The sequence below is a fragment of the Morus notabilis genome, unplaced genomic scaffold (assembly GCF_000414095.1).
Source record: "Morus notabilis unplaced genomic scaffold, ASM41409v2 Scaffold751, whole genome shotgun sequence".
NCBI lineage: Eukaryota > Viridiplantae > Streptophyta > Magnoliopsida > Rosales > Moraceae > Morus > Morus notabilis.
This window is the reverse complement of record NW_010366875.1, coordinates 403,292-422,663: the sequence shown is the minus strand read 5'-3', so window position 1 is coordinate 422,663 and position 19,372 is coordinate 403,292. Positions and strand designations below refer to the sequence as shown.

General features: G+C 42.3%; 1 protein-coding gene across 1 annotated transcript; it reads right to left on the bottom strand.

Annotated features, from left to right (window-relative positions):
- Positions 1 to 3,328: 3,328 nt before the first annotated feature.
- On the bottom strand, positions 3,329 to 18,223 carry LOC21398687 (26S proteasome non-ATPase regulatory subunit 7 homolog A). The gene is made up of 10 exons (XM_024174250.1): positions 17,919 to 18,223; positions 6,001 to 6,093; positions 5,823 to 5,904; positions 5,422 to 5,518; positions 5,141 to 5,216; positions 4,927 to 4,985; positions 4,616 to 4,738; positions 4,268 to 4,325; positions 4,075 to 4,160; positions 3,329 to 3,763 (listed from the first exon to the last, which is right to left on the bottom strand). Exons 1-10 carry the CDS (start codon positions 18,103 to 18,105, stop codon positions 3,692 to 3,694), a joined length of 933 nt encoding a protein of 310 aa, XP_024030018.1. The 5' UTR covers positions 18,106 to 18,223; the 3' UTR covers positions 3,329 to 3,691.
- Between the last annotated feature and the right edge of the window lie 1,149 nt (positions 18,224 to 19,372).

Genomic DNA, 19,372 nt, shown 5'->3' with positions numbered 1-19,372 from the left:
ATTATTTGGCCCAAAAGAAGAAAGATACTAGGCCCCGTTCATTTCGCTGATTCGAGTTTAGAATTTGAGTTGAGATGTGATTTTATGTGAGTGTTTTTTACTGTAGCAAAAAAGTTAGATGTGACTGTTTCTAAGAGCTTTTTACTGTAGCAAAACTCGAATTCTAAACTCAAATCAGCGAAATAAACAGGGCCTTAGCTACTGAAATGGCAATTTAAAAGCAGAAAAAAAAACCTGAGGTACTGAAATGGCAATTTAAAAGCAGAAAAAAAAGCCTGAGTACGCACATATTTATTCTCGAGATTATTCTACAATTGTAAATCTTGTAAAAACAACCAATATCGATGTTGAAAGAGTTGTCTCGAATTGTTATTATTATTATTATTATTATTATTATTATTATTATTATTATATAGAATAATAGAAAGTATCCACAAATAGATACGAAATCCAACTAAATAATGTCTTTTTTCTATCCAAAGAGCTAGTATGGATAAACCGTGTGATGCTAGAAAACAACTTAAATGGATTCATTTATCTAGCTGCCTAGATGAAAAATAAGACATAAAGATTAAAAGATCGTGGGATTATTGAAGACATCATTGCAAACCTGAAAATAGAGAACTATGAATAAAAATATATGAACCTAAATCATTAAAATGGAAAGAGTAAAAAGGATGAATTTATCTTAAATAAAGAATGAAAATTCAACAAATCTGTGTAGGGGTTAAACAGGCACAACCACAACTAAATTTTAATGGAATTTGAACTAAGGAACTAACTTAAAAGAGTTAGTAAGATAGAACAATTTTCACAGGGAGTAATTCTAAAAAGATAAGAAAGTTCAAAGACCTTTCATCAATTTAATCGTATGCACTTATGATTAATAAACCTGACTTGTAGAGCTGTTGTTAGATTTTTATTGGCGCTCATTGTAACATATAGAATAAAATTACACTCTAATACCTTAAACTATTCATTTTTTCATAATGGATCCTGAACTTTGAATTTTAATAAAATGCAATCTGAACTTTAAAATCAGTTGCAATTAAAATCCAAAACATGATGGCGTTATCAAATTAACAATTTAAGACACGAGATTTGGATGTAAATAGTTTGAAAAATGACAATCTTTACTTTTCATGTGTGAGCCTTGTGTCTTAAACCGTTAAATTAATAACGCTCGTTAACTATTGGACCTCAAATACTATCGATCTTAAAAGTTCATAGGGCATTTTTTTTTCAAAGATTGAAGTCCGGAGTCCAGTATGCTTTCGTTCGGAGTACAACGGTACAATTTACTCTAATATATATGTTGGCAAGCAAGTTGATCATCGAAATTCATATCAACTGCATCCAAGGTTAGAGAGAGTTCTTGAAGAACCTTTGCGTTTGTATGGAACTTTGGGAGCACAAGTGTGAGAAACTTAAGAGGCACTCATTGTGTAGAGATTTCCTGATGGATTGTAAAAGCTTGCAATTAGTAGATTGGACTAGGAACTGAAATGAAATTCTCTACAAAATGACTTCAATCTGTGGAGAGAAAAGATAATGGCTCGTGTTGGAAACCTAGGGTAGATGAAGCCTCAAAGGGGGAATCAAAGATGTCAAGTACCATAAACGAGAGAGATAAGACAGGTCTTTGAACGAGGCTCGGAATGCAATTGTTTCTAGACGCAAAGATCCGATCTTGTGGAAAGTGGTCAAGGAGAAAATTGATGCTGAAATGTGGGCTAAACTTGACAAATCGATAATACAAAGGCTCTGCCAAACATAATCTACCTAATGCAAATATCTTATGGCTTCAAGATGGATGAGAACAAGTCAACTAATGAAAACATTGGTGATCAACTAAGCCTGGATCTAATCTTGAATAAAGGTTTCCAGGCTATTTCCCTCTCAAAATGATCAACTTAGGGACACACATAAGTATTGGAAGCAAGCTTCGTCACCCAAAAAAAAAAAAAAAAAAAGTACGGAAGCAAACTCCATGGTGAAATGGAAACCAATCAAGATCAAATGGTGAAGGCTTCAATGATTGTGGCATGCCAAAAAAGAGGACGATTAAAAAAAAAAAAAGTCAACAAAATTAAATCTATGTCTAGGACAAAAAAGACTAGTTGGACTTGTCACAGAAGGCCACATTAGACCTTTTAATGAAATTGGACTGACTTTCTAGTATGAACTTTCAGTTCTAAAAGGTCAACCTTTTAAGTGACATGACCCAATCTTAGTGGTATTTCGGACTTTCTTTAGCACTTCGGCTCTTTAAAGGTCAACCTATTAAGTTGAGTCACAAAAAAAAAAAAAAAAAAAAAAAAAAACCTGTTAAGCGGGGTGGTCCAATGTCCTTATAAGTTGGTATTCCTTCTCGTGTTTAGACGATGTGGTACTCAAATTTCTTTTACCCTATACACCTATGATAGTGCTGAAGTCCATCGCAAGTAATGATCCTACAGATGAGTTGATCATGGACTCTGGTTGTACTTTTCATGAGACCTAGGAAAGAATAGTTCCTTGATTACAAGGAAATGAATGGAGCCAAAGTACCTATGGGGGAACAATGTCTCTAGTGATGTCTAAGGAATTGGCTCTAATATCAAAATGTGGGATGACTCCATGAGGACTCAAAGAGGGGTTGGACATATTCCTAATGTTAAAAGAGATGTAATTTCTTCGAGAATATTGGATACAAAATGTTCTTCTTACAGATCTCAAAGTGGAGTTTTTAAAAGTCATAAAAGGAATAATGGTTGTGATGAAGGTCCTGCTGCAACTGGGTCTTTATGTGCTTCAAGGAGAAACTGTTAGTAGTGAATCAACAATCTCATATTTAAAAAAGAATCAGATAAAATTGTGGCATAAGAGGTTGGATCACATTAGCATAAAGAGTATGCTGAATCTGGGAAACAAAGACTTCTAGACATCACCAGGCTCAGTGATTTAAATTTTGTTAAAAGTTTCATCTTAGGAAAGGCTCGCAGGCAAGTTCACATCAACAACTCACACAACCCGGACAAGGGACTAAATACCTTATGATCTTCAGGGATCACCACCGGCACCATTTCTCTTTCTAAATGTCAGCATTACATTTCTTTTGTTGATGATTTTTCCAGAAAAGTATCGATTTATTTTCTTGACTAATAATGAAGGCTAAGTAAATTTATCGAATGAAAAACAATGGTTGAGAACCAAACTGGAAGGAAAATTTAAAGACTTAGAACTGACAGTGGCCTTGATATTGTAAGAAAGATTCATGTAATAAGTTGATAAATATTGAGCTAAAAATGATATTGCACGAAAAATATACATGTAATATCACCCTTTCTAAAGCACAAGACCTGCTATTTGTTACAATTATTTTACGGAAGCTGTTGTTTGCCACAATTCTGTAGAAAGAAAACAAAGAATGCTAGTATCATACTACATATTAGTTGAGGCTCTATTCCCAAAGGTTTCAAATCAGCCGGCGTACATTGGGAAAAATCGTCAACCCAATTATGGAACTTCATCAAAAGGCCAGTAAAAAGAACAAAAACAAAATGCATTGTATTACACATGAAACATGGAGAATACACAAACACTCAACGAGGAGCCTCAAAAATAGTAAAAAAAACCGGTGCCTGCCATCCCTAAAGCTAAAGCTAAATCTGTCCTAGTTGAAGTCCGAAATATCAGTAAAATAAAATTTTCAGCTTCCACTAACCGATGGGACTGCTGTCGGCTTTGCATCCTCAGCCTTTTCATGTTCTTTATTTAGCATCTGAAGACCAGCATTTCAAAAATTTAGAAGCTCATCTACATGCACTATTCAAATTGAGGAAAAAAGAATAAAAAAAAATCCTGCATGAACCTTCTAATTCTCCTATGCAAAGGCAGAAAATTTAATATTTTCACAAGCTATACGCAGCCATTTTTTACTTCCCACCACAACTTCTTATAGGGCTTTCAAACACATTGATAATCATAGTGATGTTCCTTTCAAGTCATATATACATGCAAGTTGCAAACGATAAATGAAAAGCATGTCACTGGATGCTTCTGGTAGAAGAGTTAGAAGAAATAGCATGATACCTTGTTATTGATCAAGTTATGGAGGGCAATCACACTTCGGATGAGAGAAGAAAGATATATAACCAGCATCATATCATTTGTTTTCACTGCATATGACAAGGATCAGATGCTAATAAAAAATATCTGGAATATAATCAAAATGGACTTACGTTACTAGAAACTGAGAACATATATTTCTGCGTGCATAACATACCTGCAAAGGCCTTGACTAACTCGGTCACATTGAGATTTGGAAGCAGATTAAACACGTCCTATAATTGTAAATATAAATTACTTTGAGTATAAATTACTTTGGAAAGTATACTCAAATCATGATTTGGGTTCATTGGCGGGAACTTTGTGAGAGAGAAAATTTTAAAATTCGAACTCTTTGTGAGATAAAAAAATACTGTAGCAGAATCATGACTTGGGTTTGAGTATATCTTCCAAGCTAAAGCCGGAACAAAGAGATTGAAAACGCAGAAGCAGTAAAGCATACATAAGAACTGCAAAACAGGATAGAATGCATAGAGGGAGCTGAGGAAATGGCAACAGAAAGTACCTGCAAATGGTAAAGTATCTCATGATTTAACGGAAGCTTGTTATCAACAACAAGATCTAGGTAACCACGTATTTCTCGCAAGCGTGCATCCAAACCCTTTAAGGCTGTAAGTTTTCCAGTAACCTGAAGAAGGGAAAACGGAAAGGAAAATAAAATAAAACAAAAACAAAATAAAACGTAATCCATTATTTAAGTTTGATATTAATACAACTAAAGCATCAACTGAAAACGTACTCCTGCAGTTGATAATAAAAGATGGCAGCCTAGAATAAGAAACTGCAAAAAGAAACAAAGAACAAAGTCAATCTGACCTGCGTTGCAAGTGCACTAATGGTTGAATCCTTGACATCCCTTAGTAAATGTTCCACTCCTGTTATTGGATGTCATATGGACACGGTTAGTTTTTATATGAACATCACTAGGTAAATAATCAATCAACTAAAGTATCAAGTTTGTGTCTACAAATACCAAACACCGGGAATGTGCATATTAATTATTACTCAACATAAAAATCCATACGCATACCTATTTCCTCAACCTCATGAGCAGCAATCTCAGAGGGCACATGAACAAAAATCTTTTGGCTTTTCTGAGTAGCATTCTGTTACCACAATCAAGGAAGATAGGCTCGGCAGATGTTTAAATGGAGATAATGGACAGGAAAAAAAAAAAGGAAAGAGAAAACCTTGTAAATTTTATAGCCAGTCTTTTTCAATATTTGACAACGTTGTATCAGTTAACAAACCAGAAAACAACATAATTGATTAGGGCACAAGCTATATAAAAACAAATGATGCAACATCTACCTCTTTAACCTCTTCAACGTCATAGTAGGCCTTGGTGGGTATTCCCAGCTCCTTCGGTTGGACATCAATGATGACCAAAACGGGATTTGGAACATAGCTGCAATATCAAAAGGATTTGTTTATAAAAAAGAGCAATAAACACATACAAATACTGGGGTTTATTATAACCAAACTAAAAGTAAAAGTTAAGCCATTAATCCAGATAAAAAGTCTCAGAGCAAAAAAAAAAAAAAAAAGACCAGGTGAAAAGCCATGCTGGTGAAGTAGAGCTCCAAATGAACTCAATTGTTAAAATAAACTTGAACTATATCCACACATTTGGACAATTATAAAAACAGAAATTAGATACAGAAATCAACAACTATAAACAGTTGACTCCAATTGAATGCCCATGATCTTACTTGTGGAACAATCTGTGAATATCTAGATCATTCTCCCGTAGCTTTGGTCCAGTACTATACCAACCTACAACATGCTCCTTGGCTGAACATTACAAGAAATCCACACAAAGATATAAGTAATTATTCCGTTGAAAATTCAGAAAATAATCAGTAACTTAAAAAGTTGAGGTACACTTACCATTTATTCTCTTGAACATCGAAAACATTGATTCATGGTAGTTGTGATCAAGAAACCAAATACTGGGGTCCTTCTCATCCTCTTCAAAGGGAACTGAAATTTAAGAAACATTTCAAGTAAACAATCGTGTCTAATTACACGGTAAATCGTGTCAACAAATGACAATGCAGGCATTTAATTATTCAAATTTAGCTCGGTGTTAACTCCACATCCTCCTCCAAAGTTGAGATCCTAAGTTCAAATCCCCAGACTCTGAGTCTCTGATTAAAACTTTATAGAAAACTATGAATTTCATCTCACGGTGTCTCTCTAATACTATACATTTACAATGGTTTGTGATATTAAAACAATATGAACCATTAAAAAAACGGTAGGCATCCTCTCAATCAATGATAAATGATAGGATCCATATATTTTGGCCAAAGAATTACTTATATGAACTTATTGAACGTGAATAATTTCCCAAATAGTCTGCATAACATTTAAGTTGTGGTACAAGTGTTAAACATTACTACACATACGAATTGTGGATTATCTTTCAATAACCCATAATAAAATGTTACCAACTACAGATTTTAAAGTAGGACGAGTCAACAATAAAGCATAACAAATCAACATCTAAAAGCCTTCATGATGATACAAATCTTGGAGCTTCATGTGATAAGCCTCCCCTACGATTCACTTATGCCCGGAAGAGACTACGCGAGAAAGGTCATGCGGGGACAGGAAAGGAGATGGAAGCTGCAGCACAGGGGAACACTTTCTCAGGACGGTTAGGAGGGGGCTGAGTTGGCACGAGAGGATGAGCTGGGTTGAGAGAGGGAAAGGTCTGTTAGTTAGTTAGCTGCATTGGAGTCTGTAACTAGGGAAATGTGATCGAATAAATAGGGAGCGAGGGCAAGAGAAAAGGGCATCAGAAAAGTATAGAGCTGAAGATAGTGAAGGAGTGCACAGGGTCACTCGAAAACCCCCATATCTTGTAATCTTTCCCAATTTTCTGCCAATTAATTCCATTGATCAAGTGAATTTACTCATATTCCTGTGTAGACGTGTGCTTGCAATTTGTTATTAGCCTGTGAGTTTATCATTTGGTATCAGAGCGCATTTCTGGGAATGACGAAGAGGACTGACGACTGCGAGAAAGAGAGGATGGAGGGAACAAAAGAGGATTTTCAGAAGGAGTTGGAAATGGTGAGGAAAGATTTGAAGAAGATTCCCAGGCTTGAGCAGGGAATGGCTCTGATGTTGAAAAAACTAGACGAACTGATGCGCCAGAGAGATGAATCTGACCGGGTGCCTACCCCGACAAAGAGGAGGACGACTGAGACACAACCGGCGGCGGCTGGGGGAAACTGCGCAGAATTCCAAACACGACGGATAGAAATGCCCACTTTCGATGGAGAAAACCAATGATAAGCCCCCCGTGCGTTTTACATATGCTCGGAGGAAACGCCACCACGAGCCAAGGTTGGCAGCTGAAACTCAAGTGGTTGCTGATGTAGAGGGAAGTACTCGGGAAGAGGGAATAGGAAGTGGCTAAGTCAGCAGGCAGTTATTAGTTAGTTAGTTCTTGGAATTAGTGAGAGGAATAAGGCTTAGTAGTATAAATAGATTAGGAGGTAGAGTTAAGGGGTTATCGATTCATTTGTACAAACTTCTAAGAAGTGGAAACCCAGGAGAGCAAGGGATCTCTCGAAAATCCCCTTATCTCCCTGTAAACAATCTTCCGCCATTAATACGAACCAAGCTTTCTGTTAGTTTTCCTTGCAATTCTGTCTAAATACTACTAATCGGAAATAAGAGCTTAACATTTGGTATCAGAGCACTTTCCTGGTATGACGAGACGTACTGATGACCGCGAGAAGGAGAAGATCGAGGGAGCGAGAGAGGAGTTCGCAAGGGAATTGGAGGAGGTGCGAGAGGAATTGAAGAAGATTCCTCGACTGGAGCTAGGTATGGACTTGCTGCTGGCAAGAATGGAGGAACTGATGAATATTCAGCGCCAAGAACGGCGGAATTCCCAGACAGCCGGAGTAAAAGCTCCGGCGAGACAGACGACGCCAGGAGAAGAGACGAGCGAGAGAGTCAGGCAACCGCGTGAATTTGGAACGCGCGCCGACTGTCGGACCAGACGAGTGGAGATGCCGACGTTTAACGGCGAAAACCCCGATGGTTGGACTTTTAGGGCTGAAAGATATTTTACGATGAACGGCCTGACGGAGAACGAAAAGTTGGATGTTGCAGTTGTTAGTCTCGATGGGGAAGCCTTGGCGTGGTTTCAATGGGAGGATGGACGGCGGATGGTTCGGAATTGGGCGGAGTTGAAGGTGATGATTCTCGAGCGATTCCGACCGACGCAAGAAGGCAGCTTGTGTGAGAAGTTGTTGTCCCTCCGGCAGGAGACGTCGGAAAGAGAGAGTACCGGAAGCAATTCGAGGTCCTGGCGGCGCCGTTGATGGACATCTCCGAGCAGGTTCTGGAGAGTTCGTTTGTTAATGGATTGAAGCCTGAGGTTCGGGCAGAGATAAGGTTGATGAAACCGTTTGGGCTGGGTCGAATTATGGAGGTAGCACAGAGGGTGGAATAGCGTAACCTTATTGTACGCGGCCCAAAAGGCCAAGGCCCAACGTTTCCGGTTTGGGAAGAGGAATTAATGAACATAAAGGGGGCCAAACGACCACTAGTGGTCTGCGTTTTAATGGAGCTTCGAATGAAAAAAGAAGAATTTTGGACAATCAGAAGACAACGAACCAGGTCACCAGAACGGCGCCCTTTCGGCGTATGACTGACGCTGAGTTGCAGGCTAAGAGGGAGAAGGGTCTGTGTTACCGGTGCAATGGGAAGTATTTCTTTGGCCACCGTTGTCCGAATCGGGAGTTGCAGGTTTTGATTGTCCGTGAGGAAGAGGAGCAGGGTGAGACGGAAGTAGAGCAGACTGAGACGGCTGAAGAAGAAGGAATGGTGGAATTATCCCTCAATTCAGTTGTGGGATTGATAGCCCCGAAAACCATGAAGCTTAAAGCGGTCATCCATGGTTGTGAGGTAATTGTGTTAATAGATTGTGGGGCTACCCACAATTTCATTTCTTGTGATTTGGTTCAGAAATTGAATTTGCCAGTGGATAGGACGGGAGGTTATGGAGTGGTGATGGGAACCGGGTTAGCGGTGCGAGGAGAGGGAATTTGCCGAGGAGTGTTGATTTCCATACAAGGAATTGAAATAGTTGAAAATTTTCTACCTCTGGAACTAGGAAGTTCAGATTTGATATTGGGTATCCAATGGTTGGAAACCTTGGGAGTTGTATCTGTGAATTGGAAGACCTTACTCATGAAGTTCGGTTTGGGAGGGAGGCAAGTGACATTTAAAGGTGATCCCGGATTGAACAAGTCACCGGTAACACTCAAGGCTTTAATGAGGGCTTTGAGACATGAAGGACAAGGGGTTTGGGTAGAGTTAGGGGCTCTTGGAGTGGGATCGTCGATTAAGGAGGAGGTAGTTCCTCTAGAATTGCAAAGGGTAATGAGTTTGTATAGGGAGGTTTTTGAAATGCCGGAAGGACTGCCACCGATTAGAACTAAGGATCATGCAATTGTTTGGATAGAGGGAACCTCCCCCATAAGTGTTAGACCCTATCGGTATCCTCATATTCAGAAAACGGAAATTGAGAAATTGGTTGGGGAGATGTTAGCGGCGGCCATAATACAACCAAGTATTAGTCCGGTTTTGCTAGTTAAGAAGAAGGATGGAAGTTGGAGGTTTTGCGTGGATTACTGCGCTTTGAATAGGGAGACAGTTCCCAATCATTTTCCAATTCCGGTAATAGAAGAACTTTTGGATGAGTTGCATGGCGCAACGGTGTTCTCCAAGATCGATCTTAAATCGGGATATCATCAAATTAGAATGAAAGCCGAGGACGTGCCGAAGACAGCCTTTCGTACACATGAAGGCCATTACGAATTTCTCGTGATGCCTTTTGGTCTTACTAATGCTCCGACGACCTTTCAATCGCTCATGAATGACGTCCTTCGCGCTTTCCTCCGTAAGTTCGTACTCGTATTTTTTGATGATATACTCATTTACAGCCATTCCTTAGAGGAGCATGCAGGCCATCTGGGCCAGGTATTATCGGTTTTGCAGCAATACCAATTATATGCCAATGCTAAGAAGTGTAGTTTTGGCCAGCGTTCTATCGAGTACCTTGGCCATATTGTTTCCGCAGAGGGGGTTTCGGCGGATCCTACCAAAATAGAGGCCATGGTTAATTGGCCACCTCACACGGATTTGAAGGAGTTACGGGGATTCCTTGAGTTGACGGGTTATTACCGGAAGTTTGTGGCCGGATATAGTCAAATTGCAGGGCCCTTAATCAATTTGCTTCGGAAGGATAATTTTCGTTGGGACACTGATACAATGTAGGCTTTTGAAAGGTTGAAGTCGGCAATGACACGTGTGCCGGTGTTGGCATTGCCGGATTTCACAAAGCCATTTGTGCTTGAGTCAGATGCCTCGGGATTTGGTTTAGGGGCAGTTTTGATGCAAGATCAACGGCCCATTACTTATTTCAGTCAAGTCCTATCCGCTCAAGCACGGAACAAGTCAATTTATGAGCGAGAGTTAATGGCCATTGTTTTAGCCATTCAAAAGTGGCGGCCGTATCTTTTGGGACATCATTTTGTGATCCGAACGGATCAGCGTAGCCTTAAGTACTTGTTGGAGCAGCGTCTCGTTAGCATGGAACATCAAAAGTGGCTCACCAAGTTGTTGGAATATGATTTCGAGATCCAATATCGGCCTGGGGTTGAGAATAGAGCCGCGGATGCATTGTCACGAGTAACAATTGGGCCGGCTATGGCCACCATGACAGCTTCCACATTTGTCAACACCGAAGAGATCCATCAATAGGTGTTGCAGGATGACCGGTTAGCCAAGATTTGGTCGGAATTGCCTCACAATCCGGCTGTGTTTCCGGGGTATTCCATCAGACAGGGTCGTTAGTTGTATAAGGGTAGGATGGTGGTGGCTCGTACGTCTCCGATTGTACAACGATTGCTACATTCTTATCACAACGGAGTGTTGGGTGGCCACTCGGGGGGATTGAAGACCTACCGTCGACTGGTTTTGGTTAGGAATGAAACGAGATGTTACCGCATATGTGGGCCGTTGTGAGATATGTCAACGGTGTAAAGCATCCACTTTGGTCCCGGGAGGGTTATTGCAACCCTTACCCATTCCGGAACAGGTGTGGGAAGATGTATCTATGGATTTTATTGAGGACCTACCCCGTTCGGAGGGCTACGATACGATCCTAGTGGTTGTTGACCGTTTGAGCAAGTATGGCCACTTTATTGCTTCGAGGCATCCGTTTTCCGCAGAGAAGGTTGCAACGTTGTTTGTCCGAGAGGTGGTTCGGCTACATGGGGTCCCTCGCTCCATTGTTTCGGATCGGGACCGTGTTTTTCTTAGCCGTTTCTGGACGGACTTACACAAACAGATGGGCACTACCCTCTCGCGCAGTACGGCACCATCCACAGACCGATGGCCAGTCCGACGTGGTTAATAGGAGTGTGGAAACCTATCTACGTTGCTTCACTTCCGATAAGCCCGGGCAGTGGCATAAGTGGTTGGCTTGGTCCGAGTATTGGTACAATACTTCTTTTCATACTGCCACACGCATGACTCCTTTTCAAGCGGTTTATGGCCGTTTGCCTCCACCATTGCTGCGGTACAGTGTGGGGTCTTCACCAGTGGATTCCGTGGAGCGCCAACTACAAGATCGAGATGCCATGTTAGATCTACTCAATTCCACCTTCTTCGGGCTCAACAGAAGATGAAAGCAATTGCAGATGGTAAACGGCGGGATGTGGAGTTTGTTGTGGGCGACTTAGTGTATCTTAAGCTTCGTCCCTACCGTCAGGTTTCGTTGGCTCGCCGCCGTAATTAGAAGTTGAGCCCGCGTTTCTATGGTCCCTTTCGGATTACCCATCGCGTGGGGCCAGTCACTTATCGTTTGGCTTTGCCAGACTCGGCGACCATTCATCTTGTGTTTCATGTTTCTCAGCTACGTAGGGTGGTTGGACAGGGGCAGGCCATCTGATCTCTGCCACCCCAGCTGACAGGTGAATTGGAGATGTGCGCAGAGCCGGCCGATCTGCTTGGGGTGCGACACACAACTCATGGGGGCCGTACTGATTTAGAGGTGTTGATTCGTTGGGCTCACTTGCCGGCACATGAGGATACGTGGGAGTCGTATGATGCTATTGATGCGCGATTTCCTCACTTTCACCTTGAGGACAAGGTGCGTCTTTGGGGCGAGGGTAATGATAAGCCCCCCGTGCGTTTTACATATGCTCGGAGGAAACGCCACCACGAGCCAAGGTTGGCAGCTGAAACTCAAGTGGTTGCTGACGTGGAGGGAAGTACTCGAGAAGAGGGAATAGGAAGTGACTGAGTCAGCAGGCAGTTATTAGTTAGTTAGTTCTTGGAATTAGTGAGAGGAATAAGGCTTAGTAGTATAAATAGATTAGGAGGTAGAGTTAAGGGGTTATCGATTCATTTGTACAAACTTCTGAGAAGTGGAAACCTAGGAGAGCAAAGGATCTCTCGAAAATCCCCTTATCTCCCTATAACCAATCTTCTGCCATTAATACGAACCAAGCTTTCTGTTAGTTTTCCTTGCAATTCTGTCTAAATACTACTAATCGGAAATAAGAGCTTAACATAAACCCTGATGGCTAGATTTTCCGAGCTGAGAGGTATTTCGCCATGAACAAGATGACAGGGAGTGAGAAGTTGGATGTAGTGGTGGTAAGCTTGGATGGAGAAGCTTTGGCTTGGTTCCAGTGGGAGGATAGCCGGCGGGTGATACGGGACTGGGCGGATTTGAAAGTGTTGGTGCTTGAGAGGTTTCGACCAACACAAGTTGGCAGACTATGTGAGAAATTCTTATCTCTGTGCCCGGAATAGTCGATCCGGGCGTATCGCAAGCTCTTCGAAACATTGGCTGCCCCATTAACGGAGGTTTCCGAGCAAGTCCTAGAGAGTTCGTTTGTCAACGGATTAAAGCCCGAAATCAGGGCTGAAATTCGGATGTTGAAGCCCAAGGGATTAGGTTGAATTATGGAATTCGCCTAGCGGATAGAGGAGCATAACCTACTAGTACGTGGCCCAAAGGCCCACAACTTACAGCCCAGCCCGGGAAACAAATCAAGTTCTGGAAACCCTGAGTTTGGACCTAGGGGGGGTTCAGTTCAAGCTGGGTTGGGACCGCGAGGGGGAATGGCGCTGTGGGGAAGGCCGACCCCCACCTCAAACCGACCATCGAGCAGCAGGACTGGAGCGGCACCGTTCCGGCGTTTGACCGACGCCGAACTTCAGGCGAAGAGGGAAAAAGGCCTATGCTATTGCTATGATGGGAAGTATGTCTTTGGGCACCGTTGCCCTAGAGTTGCACGTGCTCATCGTGCGAGATGAAGAGGATCACGGGGTGACACAGAAGGAAAGGAGGAGGCACTCGAGGAAGGTGAAGTGGTGGAGCTCTCCATCAATTCGGTGGTTGGACTCACCGCCCCGAAGACTATGAAGCTCTGAGGAGTGGTTCGTGGGAAAGAGGTAATAATCATGATCGATTGTGGGGCGACTCACAATTTTATTTCGTTTGACTTGGTGAGACGATTGGATTTACCTATAGATCGGACTTTAAGGATATGGGGTGGTTATGGGAACGAGATTATCGATTAAAGGGGAAGGAGTTTGCCGCGGGGTGGCGGTTTCGCTGCAAGAGGTAAAAATTGTGGAAGATTTTCTCCCCTTGGAGTTGGGCAGCGCATACCTTATTTTAGGGGTTCAGTGGCTGTAAACTTTAGGGATGATGACAGTGAATTGGAAGACTTTACTGATGAAATTCAGTCTAGGGGAGCGACAAGTGACACTGAAAGGGGATCCCGGGTTAAACAAATCCCCAGTCACCCTTAAGGCCTTAATGCGCGCCCTTAAGCAAGAGGGGCAAGGTATGTGGGTGGAGTTGAATACCCTGGGGATAAGACCAGAGGAAGAGGCTGCGGAGGCACCAGAGGAGCTGCAAGCCGTGTTACAACAGCACTCGGCAGTGTTTGAATCTCCAATGGAATTGCCACCAAAACGGGCAAAGGATCACTCAATAGTGTTGAAGGCAGGGACTTCCCCGATTAACGTCAGGCCATACCGCTATCCACATATACAAAAGGACGAGATTGAACGTTTAGTGGGGGAGATGCTAGCAGCAGGTATAATCCAGCCTAGTATGAGCCCATACTCCAGTCCGGTCCTCTTGGTGAAGAAGAAAGATGGAAGTTGGAGGTTCTGTGTGGATTACCGTGCTCTAAACAAGGAGACAGTGCCGGATTGTTTTCCGATATTGGTAATAGATGAATTACTCGATGAACTCCATGGGGCTACCATCTTCTCTAGTATTTGATCTCAAGTTGGGGGTACCATCAAATTCGTGTAAGGTCGGAAGATGTGCCCAAAACAGCTTTTCGCACGCACAAGGGGCACTACGAGTTCCTTATCATGCCGTTTGGCCTCACGAATGCCCCGGCAACCTTTCAATCACTCATGAATGACGTGCTACAAGCTTTTCTCCGTAAGTTCGTCTTGGTTTTTTTTTTGACATCCTAATCTACAGCCACACCATGAGGGAACATGAGCACCATTTGGATCAGGTATTGACCGTTTTACAACAGCACCGCTTGTTCGCCAATGGGAAAAAGTGTAGTTTCGAGCAGAACTCAATCGAGTACCTGGGGCATATTGTGTTTGGGAAAGGGGTGTCGGCAGACCCGGCCAAGGTGGAGGCTATGGTGCTTTGGCCTTCCCCCACGAACTTGAAGGAGTTGCGTGGGTTTCTCGGGTTAACCGGCTATTACAGGAAGTTTGTGGCAGGTTACAGCCACATCGCGGGGCCATTGACGAACTTACTGCGAAAGGATAATTTTCACTGGGATGAGGAGGCCAGCAGTGTGTTTGCTGCACTTAAGCACGCCATGACAGTAGTGCCCGCCCTAGCCTTGCCCGATTTCAACAAACCATTTAGTCAGGCTCTTTCCGCACTAGCACGCAGCAAATCCATGTATGAGCGAGAATTGATGGCCATAGTCCTAGCCATTTAGAAATGGCGGCCATATCTCTTGGGCCGACATTTCGTGATCCGCACCGACCAATGTAGCCTCAAGTACCTGCTAGAGCAACGCCTAGTGTCTCCAGAACACCAGAAGTGGTTAACTAAGTTGATGGGATACGACTTCGAGATCCAGTAACCAGGATCGGACAATAGGGCTGCAGACGCTCTCTCCCGCCGTGTTAGCACCCCGGACTTAAGTGCCTTGTCACTGGCCCCAATTGTCGACACCAGTGAACTGCACCAGCAGGTATTGCTTCACGAACACTTAGCTAAGGTATGGTCCGAATTACAGCAGGATGCTACAGCACATCCGGGTTTTTCCATTACTCAAGACAGGTTATTTTACCACGGCAGAATGGTGGTACCGCGGGAGTCCCCATTTATTAAAAAACTGTTGCATGCCTACCATGATGGTGTCTTGGGAGGACACTCATGCGTATTGAAGATGTACCGGAGGATTGCAGCGGAATGGTATTGGATTGGTATGAAAAAGGATGTCACTGCTTATGTAGCGGCGTGTGCAGTGTGTCAGCGTTGTAAGACTTATACACTGGCCCCTCGTGGTCTCCTACCCCTTACCTATCCCAGACCGGGTGTGGGAGGACCTTTCGATGGACTTTATTGAGGGCTTACCGCGCTCAGAGGGATATGACACCATCTTTGGTTGTCGTGGATCGACTTAGCATGTACGGGCATTTCCTTGCACCGAGACATCCTTTTTCCACAGAGATCGAGGCCAGAATCTTCATTCGGGAAGTAGTGCGCCTCCATGGGGTGCCCCGTACTATCGTGTCGGATCGCGATCGCATTTTCCTGAGTCATTTTTGGACTGAGCTCCACAAGCATATGGGTACTACTTTATCACAGAGCACGGCCTACCACCCCCAATCCGACGGCCAAACCGAGGTGGTCAATAGATGCGTGGAAACGTACTTGCGTTGCTTCACTTCGGACAAGCCCAGCCAGTATTACAAATGGTGCTTGGTCGGAGTACTGGTACAACACTGCTTTTCATACAGCCACCCGCACCACTCCCTTTCAGGCAGTATACGGCTGCAAACCACCTCCACTGTTGCGTTATGGCACAGGCTCCTCTCCGGTGGATTCCGTGGAGCAGCACCTCATGGACCGCGATGCAATGCTGGACCTTCTCAAGTTTCATCTTCTTCGCACCTAGCAAAAAATGAAGTCCGTGGCCGATAACAAGCGCCGGGATGTCCAGTTCACCGTGGGGGACTCAGTGTACCTCAAGCTTTACCCCTATCGTCAGTTGAGTTTGGCGCGCAGGCGCAATGAGAAGTTAAGTCCCCATTTTTATGGCCCCTTTGAGATCATTAGCTGTGTGGGGCCAGTGGCATACAGCCTCAACCTTCCAGCGGAGGCTGCTATCCACCCGGTGTTTCATGTCTCTCAACTATGCCGTGTTGTGGGGCAAGGATAGCCTATTTCCGCCTTGCCACCACATCTCACAAAGGACTTGGAGCTACAGGCAGAACCAGCTGCCCTTTCTTGGAGTGCGCCAGCGGGTACATGGGGGACGCTCAGACCCAGAGGTCCTGATACATTGGACTAATTTACCTGCCCATGAGGACACGTGGGAATCCTATCAGGCCATAGACCAACAGTACCCTCACTTCCACCTTGAGGACAAGGTGCGTCTTTGGGGCGGGGGTAATGATAAGCCTCCCCTACGATTCACTTATGTACGGAAGAGACTACGTGAGAAGGGTCGTGCGGGGACAGGAAAGGAGATGGAAGCTACAGCACAGGGGAACACTTCTCAGGACGGTTAGGAGGGGGCTGAGTTGGCACGAGAGGATAAATTGGGTTGAGAAAGGGAAAGGTCTGTTAGTTAGCTGCATTGGAGTCTGTAACTAGGGAAATGTGATCGAATAAATACGGAGCGAGGGCAAGAGAGAAGGGCATCAGAAAAGTATAGATCTGAAGATAGTGAGGGAGTGCACGGGGTCACTCGAAAACCCCCATATCCTACAATCTTTCCCGATTTTCTGCCAATTAAATTCCATTGATCCAGTGAATTTACTCATATTTCTGTGTAGACGTGTGCTTGCAATTTGTTATTAGCCTGTGAGTTTATCATCATGTTTGTAATGGTTTCAACCATTGTAGCCCCTACATTTGGATAGCACCCAACCCTAACATTGAAATACAGGCAATCACATAGGATCAAAATTCATGAACCATGAGAATGAAAACCTTACAAAATGCAAAACCAGTCTGTCCTAACTATGCTTCTGCGAATGTGTAATCGCAGTTCAAAGGCTTAGATCTCCATATTTCTAGTTCTTGAAATATCTGATCTTCTCTGGGCTTCTAATCCATTAACAAGTATCTTCCTCCTTGCTTGCTAACTAATGTTTACTCCAAAAAATAATATCGAATTAATAATGCAACTTAATACAAAGCTACCCACGAAATAACTCCAAAATAATACAAACAAAATGAAGGAAAATCCTCAATCACATTGCTGCCAAAATCGAAAAATTAAAAGCCTTCCCTGTTCTAAAAACCCTAATTTCCATTCCAGCCAATGAGAGAGCCCCGGAAACCAAAAAAAAAAAAAAAGTGCAAAATCTAAATTCCAAATGATCGACAATTTAATAAAAACGAAACTAAATCTCTAGGGATAAACGTAAACATAAAAAAGAAAAATTCAGCGTAAGAAATTACTGAAGAATTAGGGACCAAAAACGAGATTAAACGCGGTAACAACAATGGAGGAAAATTTAAATGACTGGACCTGCGTAGCTGTTGGTGACATCGACGGTGCCTCTGAAGGAGCTTCCGAGTAGAACTCCGAGGACTCGCTTCCGAGTGTCTTTGGCGACTCGGTTGTAGTTATCGACAATGCTGAGCAACACCAACGGGTGGACTATGACCTTCTCGATGGGCCTCGATGATATCTGCTGAGTCTTTATCACGTCCATGGAGATTTTCCGATCTGTTTTCCAACGATTTTTGGAATTTCTTCGTTATGAAACTGTAGTCTGAATTGTGTGTTTTGGGTCGCTCGAGAGAGTTCCGAGCGGAAGGAGAAAACCCCTAATAGAAGAGCAGAATAACGACAATAAAAAAAGTGAATTCACTGTCCAGCCCTTATTGTTTCCTTGTATTACTACTGTTACCCTAGCTGCTGAGACCGTCTCCTCCGTGATAATAAAGGGTACAAATGGCATTTAATTTTCGTCCCACTCGGAAGAGATGCTGCGAGCAGGCGCCTTAAGAAAAGGTTCTTGGCGCAATTACTCTGAACTTGTTAGTGATTTAATAAATTACCTTTTAAAATTTACATTTTAACAATTAACTTCTAAACTTATTAAAATATTGTAACATGTCATATTTTACTAAATTTGTTCAAATGCTTTTATTAAGGTCTCATTCAGTTCGCCGATTTAAGTTCGTGACTTTATGTGAGAGCTTTTAGCTGTAACAGAAAAAATGTGACTTTTTGTGAAAATTTTTAACTGTAACAAAACTGGAATTGAAAACTCGAATCGGTGAAATGAACGATGCCTAAATTTAAGAGATTAAAAGTTTAGAAATTGAAAGATTTGTATTACATTTGAATTGAGATGTTAAAATTTTTCATCAAATTTGTATTTTTTACATTAAATTAACATAATCATCATCAAAATGAGGCATATTGTAACAATTTTATAAGTTGAGGAGCAATTTGTCAAAATTAAAAATGCAGGAAGTAAATTACTAAAACCATAGAAGTTCAAGGACAAATGTGTAAAATACTTGTTAAAAAAATGTGCAATTACCTTTTTACACCGATAAAACCTATCCAATTTAATTTGGAAACTGCAAATAATTGATAAGTGTGGATTGGATTGAATGATATTTTCTTAAATGTGCACTTGTGTGGATGCGAATGTAGATTGAGCTTAAAAAGTAACGGATCCTTATATGTATTAGTCAAAAACATGCGCTTAGCGTGCGCGAGTCATTTAAAACAACAGTTATATAAATCGTTAAAAAAAGAGGAAGAAAAAAGAAACAATAAAAGAAATAAGGTAAAAGTGGGAAAAAAAAAAGATTTGAAGCAAAAGACATAAAACAATTAAGAAAAAAAAATTTTGTGCAAAATGTTCGCAATAGAAGCTTAAATTTATGAGAATTATAGGTAAAAGATGTTTATATATGAACACGTTTGAGAATAAATTAATTCAGTCAGGTAATTAGAAAAAA

Excerpts from the sequence above, each read along its gene's own strand:
- LOC21398687 (XM_024174250.1), bottom strand. The coding sequence starts at position 18,105 with ATGGACGTGATAAAGACTCAGCAGATATCATCGAGGCCCATCGAGAAG. Across the intron at positions 6,094-17,918 it reads TGTCACCAACAGCTACGCAG|TTCCCTTTGAAGAGGATGAG; the intron begins GTCCAGTCATTT and ends CTTAAATTTCAG. Across the intron at positions 5,905-6,000 it reads GATGTTCAAGAGAATAAATG|CCAAGGAGCATGTTGTAGGT; the intron begins GTAAGTGTACCT and ends TGTAATGTTCAG.